This window comes from Diabrotica virgifera, chromosome 3 (genome assembly GCF_917563875.1).
Source record: "Diabrotica virgifera virgifera chromosome 3, PGI_DIABVI_V3a".
Taxonomy (NCBI): domain Eukaryota; kingdom Metazoa; phylum Arthropoda; class Insecta; order Coleoptera; family Chrysomelidae; genus Diabrotica; species Diabrotica virgifera.
In genome coordinates this window covers 104555254-104580043 of record NC_065445.1, presented here as the reverse complement: position 1 = coordinate 104580043, position 24790 = coordinate 104555254, and the positions used below count along the sequence as shown (strand labels likewise).

The following is a 24790-nucleotide window of genomic DNA, read 5'->3' as shown; positions in this document are numbered from 1 at the left end:
GCTGCCCAGGCTAATCCTATGCGACGTGGGAGCTAGAGAATAGAATTTTTTTAAAAAAATTGCTTTCCTATTCAAAATTCCAAACCCCTGTTTTGTCTATCTCCTATGTGTATGTTCAAAAATTTTGTTATGTGTTATTTATTAACTTAAACAACAAAAGAGCTTTTTATCATTAAAAGAAACCATCAATGCAACAATACAGGTAATGTTTCACCAAAAATTTTTAAATTAAAGTTAACTTTGATCTACACAACTATTTATTAAACTCAACAAATATTACTATGCAACAGAAATAAAAAGTTTTTACAAAGCTTTTTTCATTTTTCATTTATCATTATAAAAAAATTTTCTACACTTTAACTTTTTTAAACTTCTTAGTGATATTCTATAGTTTTTCATTGTACTATAGATAATTATAACTTCACATTACAATAAGTTTAATTTACTTACTACATTGCCTTAGCACACTTAGCACTTAGCTTTAACTCTGAGTCAGTTATGAATAATTTTACATTTTGACTAAATCTTTTGACAATTTTTAATATTTTTATATGAAAAAGTTTTAACAAATTACTATTGTTCAATTTCTTCTTCATTTTTAATTTTTAAACATAGCAAATAAATATTCACCAAACAGATCACATCTATTACATAAACGACCAATCTGTTCTAAAAGTCGCACACCCAGCACAACATCTAACTATCATATATAATTAAAAGCTACATTAATAATTAAAATAACATCACTATATATAATTAAATTAAAATAACATCACTATATATAACTAACAAATTAGACTATCGGTTTAATGTCGTATTTCCCTACTAAACCCCTCAAGCCCCCACCGATGTTTAGTTAATATATTACATTGAAATCTTTCCCTTCACCAACCATCCCTCTAGCAAAGTGCACAGAAAAGTATGATATTGAATACTACTACATTCTTCCCTTATACCGGAAAGTAAGTATATATCATATACTTGACATACTTTTGCTTGCCACTGCACATGAATGCGTGCATGTTTGTGAGTATGAGGATTGTACACCATGCGCACATACATGTGGGTATTCATGTACATGCATGAACATATGTACTTTGATATTGGCTGTATCATTAAATTTTATTTAAACCAGACCACCTAACTAACTCTGGTTTTTTGTTTTTTGTAGCATTTGATTTTACTTTAACCTATATTATATATAACCATTTGATTTTACTATAAATTGTAAACAGCGAAACCGGTCGTCAGTGGCAAAATAAATTGTTTGTGAGAACGTCTCTCTTTTCTTTACTACAATAGTATAGACTCACACATGCAACCCATTCATTATTTTAATATCTAACTCTTAGAGAGTACAAAAATATATCTTTTTCATTTATGCATGTACACTAATATTGCAGAGGGCACAAAAGTCGAGGCCTCTAAAAATTATGGCGGACAGTTAATCTCAGGATTGGGATATCTGAAACAAAAAAAATCGTATTGCATTTAAAAAAGGAAGATTTCTTACGTGACAATTTACCTCAATTTGGCCAAAAAATAAAAAATAAATATTTTTTAACCATGAAAACTAAAGAAAACCGGGCGATTATTTCACAAAATTTTTTCAAATTTCCGTAAAATCTTTTTTTTTTAATTTTCCACTAACGGTGGTAAATTGTCACGTAAGAAACCTTCCTCTTCCAAATGCCGTACGATTTTTTTGTTTCAGATATCCCAATCCTGAGATTAACTGTCCGCCATCGGAACTACTTTTTTTCGAGGCCTCGACTTTGGCGCCCTCTACAATATTAGTGTACGTTTATAAATTAAAAAGATATATTTTTTGTATTTTCCAAGAGTTAGATATTAATATGTAAAAAGTTTTATATTCATTTCTAATAAACGTTCTGAGGAAAAAATCTTGAAAAAATGCTAATTTTTGGTCTTCTAAAGTGTACTAGTAACTTAAATATTTTTGTTGAAAACTTTGATTACTTGACTGATACTACAATAATTAATTTCAAGTTAGAATAGCACTGTTATCAATAAATGTATGAACTAATTTTTTCTCAACCAGCCCAAATCACAACTTTCTTTTATGTATTTGCAGCGACGTTTCTTAGTGCAACTTACTTCAGTTAATGCAGTGGTTTCCAACCTTTTTGTACTTGCGCCCCCCTTTAAAAAGAAAAAATTGTTGCGCCCCCTTAATTTTTCAAACAATATAATTTCTTAAATACTCAACTGATATTGTAATTTATTTAATGGGGTACAAAATAATATAAAATGTCATATACATAAGAATATACATAAAAAATAATTATTTATTATAAGAAATATTAATTTTAAATGTAATAAAAACAAATCTTACAAAAATACAAAAAAATAATATATAATTAATACATTATAAAAATTTAATGCGACGATTGAGCTTGTTTTTCAGCACACATTTTCTCAAACCGTGGAATTATTGTTTAAGACAGCTACTATAAAAAAATCGATTTCACATAGGTGAGATATTACAAATGTCAAAAAAATTTCTAAAACTTTGTCAAAGTAGGAAAATCGTCCTTTACTCGTAGCCAAAACGAGTATATTTGCGAATATATATGCGGATGATGCGGAAGATGAGGATGACCTACAAAGAGAACTTTATCGATTCTACCAAGCATGTCAACGACTCAACATGAGCATATCCACGCAGAAAACAAAATGCATTACCATTGCGAAAGATCCAATTGTATGCAAGCTCGTGGTAGATGGGAAACCCATAGAACAGCTAAACCAGTTCAAATATCTAGGTGTAGACTAATCAAGTTATCATGACCCAGCCAGAGACCTAAGAAGACAAATAAACAAGGCCGCAGTCATGTCCGGATGTTTGAGAGATGTGATCTGGAATAACCCATATATGAGAATGGACAGCAAAGTTAGAATTTATAAAACTTGCATCTGACCTGTTATGACCTGTTATGCTAAGAGCCATAGCAGGGAAGACAAGAAGGGATAGAATACGGAACAAAATCATCAGGGAACAATGTGGCGTGCAAGATGTAGCAAGATGGAGTAGACAAAGACGAAGAGAATGGTTCAGTCATGTAAAAAGAATGGAGGAGCACAGACTACCAAGAATTGCGCTAGAAGGAAAACCAGCTGGCAAGCGTCCACCGGAGAGACCACCAAAAGGTATGGGGAGTACCGGGGAGACCACCGGGAGGGATATCTGGCAGTCTACCTCTCAAGAAATATTTCAACGTCGGAATTAACAGATCGACATATCTACAACAAGCATAAGAAGAAGAAGATTTGGCGCTCGGCTCCAAACGCGAAAGCGAGATGTTTTTGTTCCAGCAAGAGTTTGGATGGATGTTTTAGCATTACCAGAAAAATTCCCGGCGAGGATTGTGGATTACGTATACCTTTTTTGCAGATTCATTTTTTTGACACCTATTCGACTTTTGGATATTAGTGCACCCTATGTAACGCACAGCTGAATCTTATGTTTGTGCGTCACAGTGTTACCATGCCATTTCTTTCATAATTTCAATCAATGTTAAATGTACCTACAAGAATAATAGAATAAGAACGTTTACTTATCCGTCATTATACTAGGTAGAATGACAAATGAGGTGTCAAATGAAAGCTTATAATCCAAGGATAGTACAAAAGATCAGAAATTAGACCTGGATTGTCTGTCCCTCAAAAAATAAGCGTTATATTGGGAATTTCTAATGTCGACATTAAAAGTTGCACTATTTTTTTTTCTATAAAACATTTTGATCTAAAACTTACCAGAAAACTTCTTTGTACTCTCTACTTTCAAATAAATGTGATTAAGAATCTAAATTTTAAACTTCGTCACACAACTTTTGCGATTAAACTTTGCAATGCACAAATCCGCACCTTTTTCTTTGAAAAATTCATAACCTTTATTATGATAAGAATAAAAACTTGAAGCAGGTACCTTTGTCTTCAGAAATGTTAGAGCTATATACTGTAAAAATTTTAGAAAAAAATATTAAAATGGAACAGAGTTGTATCGAGGTAAACGCAAAAAACGTGATTTCATATGTTTTTTTATTTTTAGGTTAAAATTGCGATTTTGACAATGTTCCCCCTCATAAAATTCAAAATAAACCTCATTTTAGTTTTCAGCACCCTCGAAAATATAACGTATGAATAAAATTAGCCATTCGCCCCTCCGTGGTCAGTATCTCGAAAACTAAGTGCTTTTTTGAGGGTGTCCCGCTCGTGTATAATATCACAAAAAATTGTAACGTGATAGTATGAAAAAATAGAGGATACGGCAACGGTGTTACAAGTGATGGTCGGATCAAATGCCAAAATCTACACAGACATATTATTAGGGTGCACTAATATCCAAGATGTCCCGACTTTTTTGGTTTGTATTCGAAAATATTTTGGAAACAGCTGCATGCCCCATGCCCCCCTTGCAACTGTCTCGCGCCCCCCTAGGGGGGCGCGCCCCACAGATTGGAAACCACTGAGTTAATGAGTATTTATGTATTGCAATTCAATTTTACTTAATTAAATTCATAATTTGGCTTAACAACGTTGCGAAGCCGATTAGCAGACCTTTCAAATGAGGTTCCCGGATGCCTTAATGACCCGGATTGCCTTAATGACCGTGATTACGTCATTAAGGCAATACTGATGATGTTATGTTCAATATGTAAATAGCAATTCAAACATTACAATTTACGTGTTTTAAGATTTTTTTAAATCACCTGTTTCTGAAATATTGAATCTATTCCATACATTTGAACCATACTGTATATAAAATATAATTCTTATTAGACGTTAGTACACAGTTCTAATATTAGGTTGGGAATTTAAGTAATAATCTAAATAAAATAATCTTAATCAATTTTCCTGTTTTTCTTATCTTATCATCTTTATCAAATCATTTGTTTGATACCATAACAAAAATAGCGATATATCTAACTCAAGTTCAGTTCGTTCTTTAAAAACATCATATATTTTTAGTCATTTCTGCTTGTACAAGTAGATGAATCATGGGTTTTAGATATATTTTCTTTTTCATTTTGTTGTTTAATGCAAAAGGTGCAGTAATTCAATACGAGTGTCCAAACTATTGTACTTGTGATGTTTTCAATGATTATAGACGGGCTACATGTCAAGATAAAAAACTTGTGACTGTTGAAATCGGTCTACCTCCTGTAGTTGAGCTCTTGGATATATCTCATAATCAAATTAGAAGTTTGGAGGATGAAGTATTTACTGTAAGTATAGTGTAACGTAAATGATTTTTATAATAATTTATGTCGTTAAAACTGGTATACCTGAGGTTTTAGTTTATTCATTCATAGTCCAGGGCGCATATGTTTTGAGATGGACGTTGAGAGGTGACATATTTTTTTGCAGAAATTGCTTGGAATTAACTCATATAATAATAATTGAGTTATCCTCCCACTTAAAAGGGCCCGGAACATTGTTTAAATAATCAAAATGTCAAAAAAATTAAGGAAAACTTCGATTTTTTTCTTCGTTTTTTGATTATAACTTTAAAAGTTTTTTACTTCCGAGAAAAGTTGCACTGACATAAAAGTTACGCAATTAAATTTCCTATAATATAGGATTGGTTAAAAATTTTGAAAATTGTCACCCTTGTTGCAAAATAACAATAATTGCGAAAAAACCATAAAAAACGAGTATTTGCATTTTACATTTTTCAACCATTTATACTAGACTTAAAACGTTCATATTTTACCCAGGAAAACGCTATGATATAATAAAACAATGCTGTAAATTTCATTAACATCGGTTTAATAGATTTTGCAAAATAAATTTTGAAATTCAGGTTTCGCAAAAAAAGTTCGTTTTTTCAAAATGTTGCAGGACTGAACACAAAGCAGATAGCAAGTTGAAATGTTTTTTACATATAGAAAAGTACTCTACCTTTCATGTAAAATTTGCAAAATTAAAAACGGTTAAATACCGCGGCGTCAGGAATTTTTTTAAATAAACATTAATTTTTGGTGCTACGCGCAGGAGAGCGGTGTTAGAGTCACACAATTTGATTTCCACCAAAATTTCTTTCAATTTTTATCTAATATATTATTTTCTTACTCTATATTTTGTTTTAATATTTTAATTCCACAAAAATCAAACTAATTTGATTATTGTTTGTGAAATATTGTTTAAAGAATTGCATATGTTTAAAAATAATAAACTTTTATTCTCTAAGTTAAAATATATGAACAAAGAAAGTTTTTGCTAAGAAAATGTAATTTTAAAGGACAAAGTATGTGTTTATTTTTGCAATAAACAAATTTAGTTATGTATATCAAAATGTACTAATAATTACAATTTATCAATCATTATCAAAGGTCATTGGAATGCCCAATCAGAGCAAACGTATCCGCTGTCATGCGCGTAGCATCAAAAATTATTTTTTATTTAAAGAAATTCCTACGCCGTAGTACTTAACCGATTTTAATTTTTTGCAGACTGCAATTGAAAGGTACAGTAATTTTCTATAAGTAAAAAAAAATTCAACTTACTGTCTGCTTTATTTTCGGTCCTGCAACATTTTGAAAAAATGAATTTTTTTTGCGAAAGCTGGATTGCAAAATTTATTTTGCAAAATATTTTAAACCGATCTTAATGAAATTTGCAGTATTTTTTTACTATATTATAAAGTTTTTATGGGTGAAATATGAAGAACCTAAGTGTAGCATAAATGGCTGAAGAAAGTAAAATGCGAGTACATGTTTTTTTATGTTTTTTTGCAATTATTGCTATTTTGCAAAAAGGGTGACAATTTTTAAAATTGTTAACCAATCCTACATTATAGGAAATTTAATTATGCAACTTTTATGTCAGTACTTTTCTCGAAAATGAATACTTTTAAAGTTATCATCAAAAAACGAAGAAAAAAATCAAATTTTTCCTTCATTTTTTGACATATTGATTATTTAAACAATGTTTCGAATCTTTTTGAGTGGGAGGATAACTAAAATATTATAATATGAGTTATTTTTAAGCAATTTCTGCCAAAAAGTATGAGTCACCTCTCAACATCCAAATGTACTAATATTTTTACAGATGCGTCCTGGTCTATCATTCATTAAGCATTTATAGTTTGCTGTGTGTCTTTGCTGCTATCGTGACTCTTTTCCATTTCTTCCCGTCCTTTCACTGAACTCTCCAGTCTTTAACATTCATTGTTCTTCTTTCCATCTTCTTCCTCTAGGCCTCTACACTTCTTCCTCTATACCTAGGCCATGTAAGTGTCCAGTTAGTTATCCTTCTCAACAGTCCCGGATTAAGAATCTTGAGACCCCTAGGCAACCCAAGCTAGGAGGCCCTTAAGAAACTTTTTCTTTTTCCACCAAAACCTCGGATAACCCCTCCATCTTCGCGAGGTATTCCTTTAATATATTAGTGGACATTTTGTAGATTTAAACTTAATTTTTTTCATTTTGTAAAACGTGTTGCTTGAAGAAACAAAACAAAGAAATAGTCAAGAAATTGTTTATTTATATCATTTTGCTTAAATTTTGCAATAAAAAATATTTTAGTTTTTTTTGTTATAGTTATCAGTAAAGGAATGAGTCATTTTAAAATACAATAATTTTTCTAATAATGAAAAAAAAAGAAAGTCGTAGAAAAAGTATAGTATTCTACTCACATGTAGTGGCTATTACTCACTCTGTTGATTAACACTCTGTTGTTGCAAACTTCATCATCGTGAGTAATACCCATCATTACATGCTCGTTGAATAATATACCATTACTTATTACATAATTATGTAATAATACATAATTATGGATTAAATTTAGTTTGAGCTTTCAAAGCCTTATAATTAAATATAAAGCAACTTACTTAAAATATCGTCAACTTCCAAATTTTGGAGCACATCATTCTCAGTAGCCATAATTGAGGGAAATAATTTTCATTTTTTAAAATGATCGTTAGCCCTGTTGCATTTCTAATCATTAGCGTAAGATAATTAATCTTACGAGCTACTGACAAATTTCGAAACTTCGATTTGAACCCAAAAAGACTATGAAGTAGGAATAAATAATAATTGTTTTCGCTACCAGTCCTGAAGACGGAATATAAAATATTTGAACTGCATTAGTTCATCTTAGATATCAAGTTCAATATATTGAAATAAAAATGTATACCATTTTTATTATATTGTATACAGGGTGTTTCATTAATAATTGTCCATATAGTAACTGGGGAAACCTTAGCAGAAAATACGAAGATTTAACCTAAAACACTTAAATAAAATGTTGTTCCTTACTGAGTTACAGGGTGTTTTATCTAAAAATTTAAAAATTATTTTTGCCCAGCATTTTAAAACTATTAAATGTATCCTTTTCATACTTGGCAGGTAGTATAGGTACTATAAAAACTACTAAATTATGTTAGAAAAACGTTTCTGGCTATTACCAGAGGCGTACGACGGGGGAAAGTGAATGGTTGTTCGTTTCCAAATTCTACGCCACTGGCGGAATTGCTATTTTAGTTCAATTTTTGGATTCTCCAATACTTTCTGTGAAAATAATATACTCTTCATTCGTAACGATAAAGTCATTAGTTTTCGAGATCTTTGAAGTTAAAAATGAAACGACACGGTTATTTTGATTAATGTATTGTGTCTCTTCATTTTTAATTTCAAATATCTCGAAAAATAATCATTTTATCGTTACGAATGAAGGGTATATTATTTACATAAAAAGTATTGGAAAATCAAAAAATTACACTAAAATAGCAATTTCGTCAGTGGCGTAGAATTTGGGAAGGGTCAACCAGACAATATCCCCTGTCGTACGCCTCTAGTAGTAGGTAGAAACGTTTATTTATCTTAATTTAGTAGGGTGTACAGTACCTACACTTTCTGCCAAGTATGATAAGAATACGCCAAATAGTTTTAAAGTACTGGGTACAAATAATTTTTAAATTTTAATCATATGAATTATATCATAAATAAATTAATCAAAAAGCTGTGCCGTTTCATATTTAACTTCAAATATCTCGAAAACTAATGACTTTATCGTTACCGATGAAAAGTATATTATTTACGCAGAAAGTATTGGGGAATCTAAAAATGGCACTAAAATAATAATTCCTCCAGTGGCGTAGAATTTGAGAAGGGTCAACCATTCACTATCCTCCGTCGTACGCCTCTGATAGTAGCTAGAAACGTCTGTCTATCATGATTTAGTAGGGTGTATAGCAGTCGCACTTTATACCAAGTATGAAAGGGATACGTGGTATAGTTTTAAAATGGTGAGCCAAAATATTTTTTAAATTTTTAGATAAAACACCCTGTAACTCAGTAAGGAACCACATTTTATTTAAGTGTTTTAGGTTAAATCTTCGTATTTTATGCTAAGGTTTCTCCAGTTACTATATGGACAATTATTAATGAAACACCCTGTATAGTCCAGTCGGTTAGACGAATAACAGGCCTAACCTTGCATTAGGAGCTGCCCCAAATTTTAATTTTCTAATCTTTAGGGAGGGTCAATATTAGTAAAAATTTAAAATCTCGACTGAATTCCACCGTTGCGTTAGCCGTCATCTTGATTTTAAACGAGAACCGTTTTTGCTCAATATCTCCGCCATTTTCAATTTTTGGACAAAAAGTGTAGAAACTGAAATTGTTGAAAATACGATTTTCTATAATTTCATTTATTATAATTTTTTTCGTGCGGTCGATATTTTCCGAGTTATGAGGGGAAAATAGTGACAGTTGGAAAATTATTAGTTTTACAACAAATATGAACCTATACAAAAATGAAGAGAATTAAATTCTACATAATTTTCATCTCTTTCATTTTTTTGCTAAAATTAATATTTAAGGTAGTACGTATGCGGTAATGGCGCGAGCCTAAGACCGGATTGATTTTATAGCAATTGTTTTTGTTCAATATTTACGCCATTTTCAATGAAAATTGTTCAAAATATAATTTCCTACAATTTCTTTTTAACAATTTTTTTAATGCAGTTGATATTTTCCGAGTTACATGGGAAAATAGTAAAAAGTGATGGGGGAAGCATAATTATTGAATTGAATTTTGTATCCGAGCTGCTCCAAATTTTATAATTATATCCTTTAGGAGAGATCAATAATAGTATAAATTTAAAATCTCGACTGAATTCCGCGGTTGCATTAGTCGCCATATTGATTTTAAATGAGAACTGTTGTTGCTTAATATCTCCGCCATTTTCAACTTTTCGACATAAGTGGTGGAAGAGAAAATTGTTGGAAATGCAATTTCCTACAATTTCTTTGGCACAATTTTTTTATACGATCAATATTCTCCGAGTTAAGGGGGAAAATAATGGAAGCGGAGGGGAAGCATAATTATTGAATTGTCTCATTTATTATTAACTTTACGACATAATTGTACATAAACAAAAATAAAGAGAATTATATTTTATACAATTTTTGAAACTTCCAATGAAACATCAACCAAACTAAGTATATAAAAGACATAAAAAGACATTATATACACTAAGTTTACTTAATTTTATTAACTAGCGGGTTTTATTGGTTGAATTTGTCTGTCGATATTTTAAGTTTTATGTCAGCTAATATATCGTGATGTTCCAACAATTTTTTTTTTAAATTTTGGACCCTGTTAAGGGGAATTTTCCCATTTCCTCCCTTGTAGACCCGCCACTGGTTCTCTCGAAAAATTGTAGTAAATCGTAATTGCAACAATTTCAGTTCTTACAGTTTTTGTCGAAAAGTTGAAAATGGCGGAGATATTGAACAAAAACAATTGCTACAAAATCAATCGGGTCTTACGCTCGCACCTTTACCACATACTACGTACTACCTTAAATATTGATTTTATCAAAAAAATGAACGGCATCAAAATTTACAAAATTTAATTCTCTTCATTTTTGTATAGGTAAATATTTGTTGTAAAACTAATAATAAACGAGATAATTCAATAATTCAATAATTATGCTACAACTGTCACTATTTTCCCCTCATAACTCGGAAAATATCGACCGCACGAAAAAAATTATAATAAATGAAATTATAGAAAATCGCATTTTCAACAATTTCAGTTTCTACACTTTTTGTCAAAATTGAAAATGGCGGAGATATTGAGCAAAAACGGTTCTCGTTTAAAATCAAGATGGCGGCTACCATAATATTGACCCTCCCTAAAGATTAGAAAGATAAAATTTGGGGCAGCTCCTAATGCAAGGTCAAATGCTATCCCGACTGGGCTAATACCATTAATCGTCCAATATAATGAGTATAGTTTTCATGTAGTTTTGAAGCACATTTCTTTATTTGAGTATCACTCAGTTTTGGAAAAACACACAAAACACCATATACTGGGTTACTGACTCATACATTGTCAACTGACGACTCAGCTCAATAATTAGCTTATCCAAAATTGGTATATCCGTTTCAACCTCTAACTTTTCTCCACCCTGTAGAAAAACTTCATTGGAATTAGCATCATCAAAATGTAGTTTTTTTGCTCGCGTTTGCTTGCTCTCGCCGGTATATTCAGAGTATTGTAGATCGCAGACCTTCTGCTTCTGCTCGTAGTAAGCAAAATTATCTCTTTGTGATTTTAAGAACTCCAAAAGTTATTTTAGAAGCTAAGCTGCAGTTTAAGTTCAATCTCTTCTCTCTGTAATGATTTACTGACAGCGCTGATGAGTTCTAAAATTGTTGCCCAAAACTTATTCATTATGAATGTTTCTGTTTTGACATTTCTTTCAATAAACACTTAGCCTCATGAACTGTTTCAGCTTTCTGATTAGGGTCGTCAGCAAGAGTATGACCTTGTAACCTTTGTTGTCCTTGTTGCCTCATCCCTTGCAGTTCATCTAGTGCAGCTTGTTCTTTTAAGGACAAGGTTTAGATCATGGCGAATGAGATCGCTTAGTTGAGTTTCATTTAAGCATTTCATTGTAGCTTCCCAACGGTGGGTAAAGGCTGAAAAAAAATTGTACACCGACTGAAGAAATCCAAAATATGATATTGCTCCAATGGGTCCAACGCAACTTTTAGCAGCAATTACTGCAACTAAAGCGAGTGCGCGGCACAAAAAATGCGAATTGCAAGCTTGTTAATCTTAGATAAATGAGCCTGGAGATTATTGTATTTGCCTGACATGTAGTGAAAAGCATGGGTATTGAAGGAGAGGGTAGCGAGGGGCCACTGACTCATTTGTTGCTTTTGCTCTTACTACTTTTTTAAGAAACCGTGTTGACTGATTGGCAACATAATAAAATTTATAATTTTTATTTAAATCTAATTATTATTTTTTCATTTTGGGCCCTGCGAGGCCCTCTTTGGGACTGAGGCCCCTAGGAAACTGCCTACTTTGCCTATTGGTTAATCCGGCACTGCTTCTCAACATATATCTGAGTGTATGTATCTGCCTATATCGTCTCCTCTTAATTCTTCTTCAATTTCTGCTCTTGTTGTTATTCTTTCTTCCTCTCTTGAGAACGCAGGATGGCTTTGGTTGTAAATTAAAAAAAAAGAAGTCAATAACTAGAACATACCATCAATAGCGAAAAAAGAAGGCGAAGGGCAAATAATCGAAAATATGATACACCAAACATAATATGCAACGCACAATACAAGGACACATAACCCTGAATAAAAATTAAAAATTTATAGATTCCACTAACAAATTAATATAAAATAACACACAAAAAACAGTCAAAAGTTGACACCCCTTTGGAGCAATAATATCAATTTCAAACAATTTTTCAACCATACATTGCCGTGGTCCATAAGATCTGTGCCAAATTTTGTCAGTGTTTGAAAAGAAATACGTAACCCAAAAAAATTTCTAAAATCTTCCCGGAATTTTTAGAGTCATTTTCTTTTTCTTTTTTGAGAATGACTTCCAGTGTGAAGTCGAGTAAAAATCGAAAAGTCAAACATTAGTAAATTAAAAATGTAAATAATAAATTGCATAATATGTTACAAGAAAATTGCTTTAGAACAATATTAGTAAAGTACCGCTATATCTGATAGGGGAGTGCATTTAGATTTTCACTTCGGAAAAAATCAAACAAGATAAAACTTTTTGTAATTTCATTAAGAAATGTTTAATAAACAACATATCAAAAAGTTCTACTCGAGAAGTGGGTGCTTCATTTTTTATTAAACAAATGAACAGCGAAGTTAGATGTCTTTTTAAATAACTCCGAAAATATAATTTTTAGAAAAAAACTGACTTGACCATTGAAAAATTCAGAAAATTTTACAAAAAAAAAACATTATATAAAGATTTTTCTAAAATTAAATCTCTAGCTTCTGTATTTTTTTATTTATAACGCTAAAGTCACCCTTCTCACACACATTGGCGCACTGTAAACTAGGGTTGGAAGAAGTGCACGGTTGAGTTTTTTTAATGTAATTCTTTAACTAATGGATCAAAAGAAATTTTACAAATTGGACATGAAAGAAGATGAAATAAGCTATCTTATGGTTGTAATAAAAAGAAATAAAATGTATGGACATAAGTACGGTGTGGGCGGAAATTGAGGCTTACATGAATTTTGTTTAAAAATGATTTAAAAATGTGTAACTAATACAATTTTACTTATAAAACTCTCAAATTTACATAACTTACCTTTCAATCATATTACTAAACGATGAATCATTCAAAAAAAATCTCAAAAATTTAATTCAAATAATACGATGTCTCAAAAAATGTAATTTTTGAAAACTTCGTAGATTAACAGAATTCCCACCACTTTAAGACGGTATTACTCAAGTTTGAATAAATCTAATACAATTTTTTTAATATTTTTTTAAAGCTTAGGATGTAATCTTTAAAAACACTTTATTATTTTAGTTTAAAAATGAAATAAACAATTTCTTTTTGAGAAAACTAAGAAAGATAACAAAAATGTAATACAAAAACCGAAAATTACCAGCTGAGAAAATGTATATACAGAGTGATCAAAACTTTTTTCTGTAAAACTTACCTAAAATACATTTAATAATAAGCTTCAACAATAATAAATGTTCAACCTGGAACCTATTGATAACTTTTTAATATCAGTTTTACGAAAAAAAGTTATTCTTTATAAAATACTCTGTATCGTATATAACATAAGATGCAACCATCAAATACCAAATTTTGTTAATTTGGTACGAGGTATGTCAAAAAATATGAATTTCACTCAAGAGTAAAGTACCTTTATATTTTACAACATCGAAAATTTTTATAAAGAAAAGTTGTTTGGAATTAAAAACTATGTTCCAATATGTAATTATATCCTTCTAATCGAAAATTTGTTCTTTCTTTCTAATAAATTTTAATTTTTAATATTATTGTGAAAATTATTTGTTTATCTTTTTTTAAGAATGAAATTCCATATTTGTTTGATTGGATTCTACTTGTTTTTCATTCAAATATCCACCATTTTGGATCCGCCATTTTGAAATTTAAATTTTTAATCTTTAATTCAGATTCAAAATAAAGACAATAAATGTTTTAGAAAAATGTTCTTTTTTATGTTCTTTTTAGAAAATCCGCATTTTGGATCCGCCATTTTATAGTTTATAATGTTAAAATTTAAGTTAGGTTTATCAAAGCTCTCAAAAATAAATATATGTAGAAATAAATACATTTTGCAAAGAAATTATGATTTTACAACTATTTTTTAAGTTATCCGCCATTATGGATGTGCCATTTTATAATTTAAATTATCAAAATTTGATTCAGGTTTAGCAACCTCTCAAAAATATCCACATATATGTAAACAAATACGTTTTATAAAAAAAAGTCGGAATGTACAACTACTTTTTAAGGATTTTTAGGAAAAAATCCGCCATTTTGAATCCGCCATTTTGAATTTGCAAATTGTAATGTCAGATTCGGGTTCAGCATAATCAAAACTAAAATAAAAACATTTTTATCAAAATAAAATGTTCAATTCACCCATACTCTTAACAATTTTTATACAAAACAATTCTTATTGTTTAAACAATTAATAAACAATTAGCGGCGAAATTTGTGAGTAGAACTTTTTACTTTAACATATTTATAAACTAACAAAAAAAGTTTTAGAAAAATATAACCTTGTTTGATTTTTTCCGAAACATTGTATCTTTTCGTTCTAATTGCACTCCCCTATGACAATATTATCAGATTTGTAATAAATAAAAATGGTATTGGGGATCGATAATTTGAGAAAAAATTGCATTTTTTTTTAATTAGAATAATGCAGCTTTCAGTTCTAAATAACTTTCCATTATAACAATTTTCGATATTATAAAAATATAAAGATACTTTACTCTTCGTAAAATCTTCAGCGAAATTCATATTTTTGACATGACATCTTATGAGGTTGTTACAATTTGATATCTGATGGCTGCATGGTAGATTTTAGGCTATGCAGAGCTTTTTATAAAGAATATCATTTTTTCATAAAATTAATAATACAAAAGTTTTTCAATTGGTTCCAAGTTACGTAGACATATTGTACATATATATTGATTTATTATCTATATTGCTGCTTATACACTCACCGCCACAAAAAACGGGCATCCTAAAAAATGAGCCATTTTTAATGACTTGTATTTCCTAAACCTGATATCCGATTTAAGTAATTTTCTTAATTTATTATAGCCTTATTCTTTAACAATATCGCTGTAATAATATTGTTGCTAGACAGGTACATTGTCATTGTATACAGGGTGTACGAATCAAACTGTGTCTTTTCTCAAAATTTGGAACACCCTGTGGAATGTTCTAGCTTTTATAAAATACTGAAATTAAAACCGAACCATAGCCTCAGGTTTTCTTAACATTCTGTTTTTTGATTCATTCGCTTATGTTGGATAATAAAAAAGTTAGGCACTTTAACAACTACCACTATTTTTCGTCAATACAGGGTGTTTTTAAATAAGTACGGCAAACTTTAAGGGGTAATTCTGTATGATAAAATAATGACAGTTTGTAAACGTATGCCCGCAAATGCTTCGTTTCCGAGATAGAGGGTGTTGAAATTGTTCTTACAAACTGACGATTTATTTATTGCTCTAAAACGGTTTGTGATATGCAAATGAAATTTGGTAGATTTTAAGAGGTAGTTATTGCGCATTTATTGGCATACAATTAAGAATTTTATATTCACCATTGGCGTGCAACCGGGGATAAACATTTTAGATATATCCTGTATGCACGCCAATGGTGAATATAAAATTCTTCATTGTATGCCAAAAAATGGGCGGCAATAACTACCTCTTAAAATCTACCAAATTTAATTTGCATATCACAAACCGTTTTAGAGCCATAAATAAATCGTCAGTTTGTAAGAACAATTTCAACACTCCCTATATCGGAAACGAAGCATTTGCGGGCATACGTTTATAAAGCAAACTGTCGTTGTTTTATCAAGCAGAATTACCCCTTAAAGTTTGCCGTACTTATTTAAAAACACCCTGTATTGACGAAAAACAGGGGTAGTTGTTAAAGTGCCTAACTTTTTTATTATCCAACATAAGCGAATGAATCAAAAAACAGAATGTTAAGAAAACCTGAGGCTATAGTTGGGTTTTAATTTCAGTATTTTATAAAAGCTAGAACATTCCACAGGGTGTTCCAAAGTTTGAGAAAAAACACACTTTGATTCGTACACCCTGTATACAATGACAATGTACCTGTCTAGCAACAATATTATTACAGCGATATTGATAAAGAATAAGCCTATAACATATTAAGAAAATTACTTAAATCGTATATCAGGTTTAGGAAATACAAGTAATTAAAAATGACCCATTTTTTGGGGTGCCCGTTTTTTGTGCCGGTGAGTGTACTAAATATATAGGTATGTATTATCATTTATTTTTTTTTCTTTTCAGAACATGCACCTCGCAAATTTAAAACTACTCAATCTATCCTACAACCAAATTAGCCAAATAAGTTTACACAGTTTTGAAGGTTTAGATAATTTGAAAAGTATGGATCTTTCATTCAACAGCATTCAATATTTTTTGGGACAATGGTTTTTTGACTTACGATCCCTTAGGGAATTATATCTACGAGGGAATAATTTACAGAATATAAACGAACAGCCACGTATAGAGTTGCCATATCTTAAGGTAAGTTAAAAGATAATAATAAAATACAGTGATGAATGCGCTAAGCACCAGAAAAATTTCGCAAAAAATGGAAAACAAAAAAAAAGAAACTCGTAGAGGTGGGAAATTATCAATAGAAACCTATAAAACATTACATTACATTACTACTATTGATAGTTGCCCGCCTTTAGACGTTAGTTGAACAGCTAGTTGACTTCAGACATATTTAATTATACGTATGACGTCGAACATTAACATTTTTCTAATTTCGCAAAAAGAAAAAACTGATTGACGACAATAAGCAAATGTACCTTAAAACAGTTAAATTAGTAGTAATTGTTTAATCCAAAATTAAATTATTGTTCAAGAATAATTTTAACTATGATTTAAGACGTCGCATATACTTTTGTCAAGATGACATTGGAAAGAACCAGTTAACAAGTTCATGCAGACCAAGGGAGTACCTATAGAGACATGGCAACAGCATTTTAAAGAGCTATATGATGCTGAAGAAACGCTGAATATAAACGAATACGAAACACATATAAGTGCTACAATCAGTGACGAAAAGGTACAAGCAAAGATCAAGAAGCTAAAAAACAAAAATCACCTGGAACGGATGGTATACCCAATGAACTTTTAAAATATGGAAGCCCTGAGTTTGAACGTAAACTGTCGCAACTTTTTAAAAAAAAATTAAACGAAACAGAAACACCAGAGGAATGGCATAAGAGCATCACAATTCCCATATTTAAAAGAGGACAAAAAACTTGCTCACAAAACTACAGAGGAATAACCCTCTTAAATACAACGATGAAACTTTTCACGGGTATTCTTAAAGACAAATTGGAAAGGAAAATCACTAATGCTGAAGAACAACAAGGTTTCACAAAGGGGCGGTCTATAACAGACGCAGTATTTATAATAAAACAAATAAAAGAAAAAGCTATAGAGTTCGGCATGCCAGCGTATATTTGATTCATTGATCTGACGAAGGCGTTTGACAGAGTTTGCTGGGACATTTCTTTCATTTCTTTCATTTGCCTGACATTCTAAATATATTAATAGAAAATAAAACACCAACCACATAACAAAGATAGTCCATAACCTAAATAACAACAACGTAACCAAAGTTAGAGCAGAAGACCAGTTCACTGACAATATTCCAACACCGGGAGAAATTAGACAAGGCGACAGTTTAAACAAAGTAACAACTCTTAATCTCGGATATAGAATGGGCAACAAAAGAATTGGTATGGTGTGTTACGCAGATGATGCAGCAATTATTGCCGAATCAGAAGATGATCTTCAGAGACAGCTCTTTCAGTTCTTTCAAATAAGCCGCCAACTAAATATGAACATTTTTACAAACAAAACTAAATTTATGACAATTGCAAAATATCCGCTCTGATATATTAGTGGTTGAGAACAACCCCATAGAACAGGTGATGCAATTCAGATATCTGGGCATAGATATATCATGCACCCACGAACCAGTAAAGGACCTGAGGAGTCAGATCGACAAAGCATCTGCATTGTCAGGATCTCTGCGGGAGATAGTCTGGTCAAATCCGGATATGCGCACAGATAGTAAAATTAGAATCTACTAAAAAGACTTGCATACGACCGATCATGACATATGGTACAGAAGTGCGCGAAGAAACCAACAAAACGAAACAGATGCTAAGAGTTGCCGAAATGAAAACCCTAAGAACAATAGTGGGGAAAACAAGAAGAGTCAGAGTGAGAAATACAGACAGTAGAAAGCAATACAAAATTCAAGATATTGTAAGATGGTGAAGGCAGCGCAAGAGGATGTGGTACAACCATGTAAGGCGAATGGATGAGAATAGACTCCCAAAAATTGCCCTTCAAAACAAACCACCCGATTCAAGAGCCCCCGGAAGACCACCTAAAAGATGGAGGGGTAATTGGCAATCTACCTCCCAGGAAATTAACCAGAGGCTGCTTCAGAATTAAACATATCGAAAGATCTCCAAGAAGTAAAAGAAGAAGAAGAAGACATGGGAAATTAAAATAAAATGTTTTTCGATGTCATACTTATAATTCTGACTACGGTCAACTAGCCACGTAGGTATACTCCTTCTCAGAGGCATCTTTCAGTGCGTCACAGTTTTTCGATTTCTTTCTAACGCATTAAGTTGGAAGTGACAGAAAAAAGGTACTAGTTGTTGATAGATGGCGCTAGCTATAATTGAACAAAAAATGATTTATGTATTGTATAGTATATCGTCGTCGTATAGTATCTATACGACTATAATCTGTACAATTTATATGACTATACAAAACAAAGAACATATCTTTTTATAAATGAAATAAATACAATTGGTTTGTTTTTATACCAAATTACGATTACAATTCTGACAACTGTCAGATTTAACTGAAATGTCATGCGATGATTCTCTACGTTCTTAAAATCATATAAGTATTACGTCATTAATGACACACTGAAAGACTGAGAAGGACTATAAATTATAGTCGTATAGATATGCAATAGGTAAATAATGGGTACAATCCTAAATCATTTCTTTTTAGATTATAGCGCCATCTATCAACAACTAGAATAAATCTTATAAATGTGTATGTATCACGGACGTACCTTTTTTTCTGTCACTTGTGTCGTACTGAAAAAAGCCTCTGAGAAGCACCATATAATAACTAGCCTTATCTCGTACTATTTCACAACTTCATATGTTTTCTATCTTTTGCTTTACACCCGAGTATTAGCCCACTCATCACAAACTAATTAAATTAGATATTAAATTGAATTTCGCTAAGAAGTAAACTATTGCAAATTATTATAACGAAACATGAGTACAGTACAACTATTTATTGGTTCCCAATAAATAATTAATGATCGCTCCCCCTCTACCGTTAGGTGTCGAGGGAGATAATTCTAGCTTTTGATGAATTTTCTCCATTCTTTGCTGTTTTTGCCTTATGTTGCTTCTTAACTTCTCATCTTGTGTTGAGTTTCACAATAGGTCTGGATGCCGCGTATGAAAAAAAGTTGATTAATAGCAAGCTGAAAATTTGTTAATAGCTTAAGGGTGTCTAGTCAGACAAATTTTGATATATGGGAACACTGGAACAGGGGCAGTTTTAATTGTGGAACAGGTTAAAAATTTGGAACGGTCACACCACGAAAACGGCACATTTATTTTGTCCGACAGAACAGACTTAAACTCTTCGAACAGAGATTAAACTCTCATGCCAAAATCACACTGCTATTTATCACCAAATGGGGGGTTTTAATGAGTGGAACATGTAGAATATGTCAAATGACAGGAATCATGACAGGTGATAAATAGCAGTCTGATTTTGGCATGAAAGTTTAATCTCTGTTCGGAGAGTTTAAGTCTATTCTGTCGGACAAAATAAATGCGCCGTTTTCGTGGTCTGACCGTTCCAAATTTTTAACCTGTTCCACAATTAAAACTGCCCCTGTTCCAGTGTCCCATATATCAAAGTTTATCCGACACCTTTAAGCTATTAACAAATTTTCAGCTTGCTATTAATCAACTTTTTTTTCATACGCGGGATCCAGACCTACAACTCTTACAAAAAAATGTAGACACCAACAAAAAAGAACTTTTTTTGCGTTAAGTGATAAGTGGAGGTGGTGATTTTAACATAACTAGAGGAGTAAGGCAGGGATGTGTATAGTATAGTATATGGCTTAACACCCCATGTGGGGTTTCGCCGCTTTCGCTTTCTAGATCCATTTTACGGGGTGGATCAGTCCCCATGATCATTGTATTTGTTCACTAATATGTATCCATTTCTTCCGGTCTATTGCCCTCTCTTTCCATTTTGTAATTCCTGCTCCTCTTAGGTCCTCCTCTACTTCAGTTAACCATTTCGATCTGGGTCGACCACGTCTCCTTTTTCCTCCTGGTTGCCACAATATCATAGATTTTGATACTGATTCTGGTCCTTGTCTCCATATGTGACCTAGCCATTTGGTTCTTTGTACTTTTATTTTCTTTACTATATCTTCACCATTTAATTCTTCTAAAATTTCTTTATTCGTTCTCCTTCTATAGTCTTGTTCTTCGATTCTCACTGGACCCAGTATTGTCCTTATTATCTTTCGTTCATTTATCCTTAATTTCTCTTCTTCTTTTTTTGTCATAGTCATGGTTTCTGCTGCATACATCGTTATTGGTCTTATTATTGTTTTATATATATTCATTTTTGTTTGTTTGGTCAATATTTTACTCTTTAGTAGTTTTCTATTTGCTTGGAATACCCGGTTTGTCGCAGTTATTCTTTCTTCGATCTCCGTTTTTCTTTCCCCTTTGTTATTTATCATAACGCCCAGGTATTTAAATTTCTGTACTTCCTCGAATTTTTTATTTCCTATCCTTACCTCTCTGTTTTGTTCTGCTTTTCCGAGTCTCATTAATTTTGTTTTCTTTTCATTAATTCTTAGTCCCATCTTCTTTCCCTCTTCTTCTATCTCCATTAATAATTTTTTCATGATTTTTCGTGTTTTTGTTACTATCGCTATATCATCTGCATAGGCGATTAGTTGGTAACCTGATGCTCTTAGGTTTCCCTTATGGATCTTTCTTAACACAAAATCTACTGTCAGGTTAAATAGTGTTGCTGACAGTGAGTCACCTTGTCTCACTCCTTTATTTATTTCGAATTCTTCTGTTTCCCCTCTTTGTGTTAGGATACTTATTTTTGATTTATTCATAGACATTTTTATTAGGTTTCTTAGTTTTTTACTTACTCCTTGATATTTTAGGGCTTTCATTATTTCCTTTCTCTTTATTGAGTCAAAGGCTTGTTCAAAGTCTATAAATAATATTTCTATTTCATGTTGATGTTCGTGTGCTTTTTCCATGATTTGTTTAATGGTATGTATTGCATCTGTTGTTGATCTGCCTTTTACGAAACCGCATTGGTATTGTCCTATGATATTTTTTGTTTCATCTGCTAACCTTTTTTGTATTATTGACGATAATATTTTATAGGCAACGTTTAATAGTGTAATACCTCTGTAGTTCTTACACTCATGCTGGTCGCCTTTTTTATGGATCGTTATAATCTGTCCAATTTCCCACTCGTTCGGCATTGTCTCCTCTTTCCATATTTTCTTAATCAATTCATGTATTTTTTCATGCAATATGTCTCCTCCGTATTTTATTAGTTCTAGATTTATTCCGTCCTTCCCAGGTGCCTTTCCATTATTCCCTGTCGTTATAATGTTTTTTACTTCTTCTAATGTTGGTTCCTGTGTGTTCGTTTCTTCTTCGTCCACGTCTTCTATTTCATCATTTATAACTGGTTCAATTAGTAATTCTTTAAAGTGACTTGTCCATATTTCTTTATACTCTTTCTCTTCCTCGACAATTTTACCTTGTTTGTTTTTTATTCCTTTTAATTTACCTTTGAATGTTCTATTGTTTTCTTTTATTTTATTATAGAATTTTTTTGAATTTCTGTTGTATGTTTCGTTCTCTATTTCCTGAATCTTTAGATCTATCCATTGTCGTTTTTGTTTTCTGTTAATTTTTTTGCCCTCATTTCTCAGTAATTCGTAGTTTTCTCTGTCTTCTGCCGTGTTCGTTTTTATCCATTTTAATCTCGCTTCCACTTTTTTTTTCATAATTTTTTGACATTCGATGTTGTACCATTCTTTTTTCTTCTCCTTCCTCTTTTTGCCAATTGTTTTTTCTGCTGCTTCCTGTATGGCGTCTTTTATGCAGCTCCACTCCCGTTTCACGTCGACACATTCTTGATTGTCATCCATTCTTAGATATTTTTCCAGTTCTTCCTGATATCTCCTTCTTACTTGCTCCTCTTTTAGTTCTTCAATGTCCCATTTCGTTTGTTTGCTTTTATTTTTACTCCTGCATGTTTTTTGTTTTATTTTTGCTGTTACCATGAAATGATCGGAGTCAGCACAGGCTCCTCTGTAGGATCTTACGTCCTTAATTGAAGATTGTCTCCGCCTGTTTATCAAAATATGGTCTATCTGAGATTTAGTTTGCAGATTTGGTGATATCCATGTTATTTTATGTTTGTTAGGATGCGGGAACTTTGTACTGCTTATGACCATGCCTGTTCTTGTTGCTAGGTTGCATAATCGTTGTCCATTGTCATTTGTCCTTTCATGCATTGTGTATCTTCCTGCTACAATTTCTGTGTATTGTTCTGTTCCTATTTGGGCATTGAAGTCTCCCAGTACCATGATCGTGTCTTCTTTGGGTATCTTTTCTATTTCTTCCTCTATATCATCGTACCATTTTTCTTTTTCTTCTCTGTTCGCATTTTCTGTAGGCGCATATACGTTTAGTAGTGACAAATTGCTTGGCTTTGCTTCTATGCGCAAGTATGCAAGTCTGTTACTTATCGGTCTAAATTGTAGTATTTTCTGCCTTACATCTCCGAGTATCATAAATGCTACTCCGTATTGCCTTTGTCTTTCGCTCCCTGAGTATTTGAGGCTGAGGTTTTTGTTTTCTAATTCGCCGCTTCCTTTCCATCTGGTCTCTTGTATGGCAGCTACGTTTATACCGTATCTTTTCAGTTCTCCTGCTATCTCTTCCATTTTTCCTGCAGTTAACATTGTTCTTACGTTCCAGGTGCATATTTTCATTATTTTCTGTTTTCTTTTTTGTTTCTTTTTGTTTTGATTTTTAATACTATTCCTAAAATTATTATTCCCACCACCAATCGTATTACCATTATAATAATCAATATTTATTTTCCTATTTCTAAACTTATCACTACTTAATTCTATACATTTTTTGTTAGTGTCCTGTTCACTTGCAAAATCTTCTCTCCCTGTTCCTCGGATGGTCCCTACGTCGTTTCTTCCGTGTGACTGTGTTAGTTTTTTGGAGTCGCTATTTCCATTACCTTTTCTTCTTTCTGGTTCCATCTCCATTCCCTTCCGTCTACTGTAATTTTATTATATCCCATTTTTACTATTTTCCCTTTTTCTCTCATCTCTCTGCTTATATCTCTTAAGGCTTTCGCTTTTTGTTGCTCTCTTTTTGTGAGGTCTTCTGTAATCCATATTTTCTTATGCTTTACTTCTTTTAGCTTGCTTTTATTTCGTAGTATGGTTACTTTTTCTTCTTCATTTCCTAATTCGACTAGGCAGGTTTCTGTGCCAATTTTTTGTGCTCTCTTGATATCGGTCTTAATTCCTAGATGGTTTTCTAGCATGTTTGTCATTTCTTGTTTTAGAGCTATTGGATCTTCACTGTCTATAATTAATCCGCTTATGATTAGGTTATTTTTTCTTTTTTCCTTGTCTAGCCTTTCCATTGATCGTTTAAGATCAGATAGATCCTCTGTTATCTTTTTGTTTTCTGCTTTGAGCATTTTATTCTCTTGTTTTAACTCTTTCCTCTCCTTTGCCCATTCATTCTTCATATTTTCTATTTCTTGTTTTATGTTTTTTATTTCTTCGTTGTTTTGTTTTAATTCTTCTTTTACCTCCCTTATGTTGTTTCTAATCTCCTCATTTTCTTCCTTTAATTCCGTTTTCAGTTCTTTTATTTGTGTTTTGATATCCTCGTTCATTTCTTTTAACATTTTCTTTATTTCTTCCATTTCTTGTTTTTCTTGCTCTTCTTTGTTGTCCTTTGGTGGTGTTCTTGTCGTTGATTTGCTTCTTTTAAAGACTTGCTCCTCGTCGAATGAGTTTTCGTGTTCCGGTTTATCTCTTT

General features: G+C 31.8%; 1 protein-coding gene across 1 annotated transcript in view; it reads left to right on the top strand.

The window, feature by feature from the left end:
- Positions 1 to 4951: 4951 nt before the first annotated feature.
- Positions 4952 to 24790, top strand: part of LOC114341663 (dentin sialophosphoprotein) — a 44344-nt gene continuing 24505 nt past the window's right edge. Inside the window, exons 1-2 of the mRNA XM_028292469.2 lie at positions 4952 to 5249; positions 16857 to 17096. Of these exons, the coding sequence (XP_028148270.2) occupies positions 5022 to 5249; positions 16857 to 17096 (468 nt within the window). The 5' untranslated portion in view covers positions 4952 to 5021. The remainder of the gene's footprint in view (positions 5250 to 16856; positions 17097 to 24790) is intronic.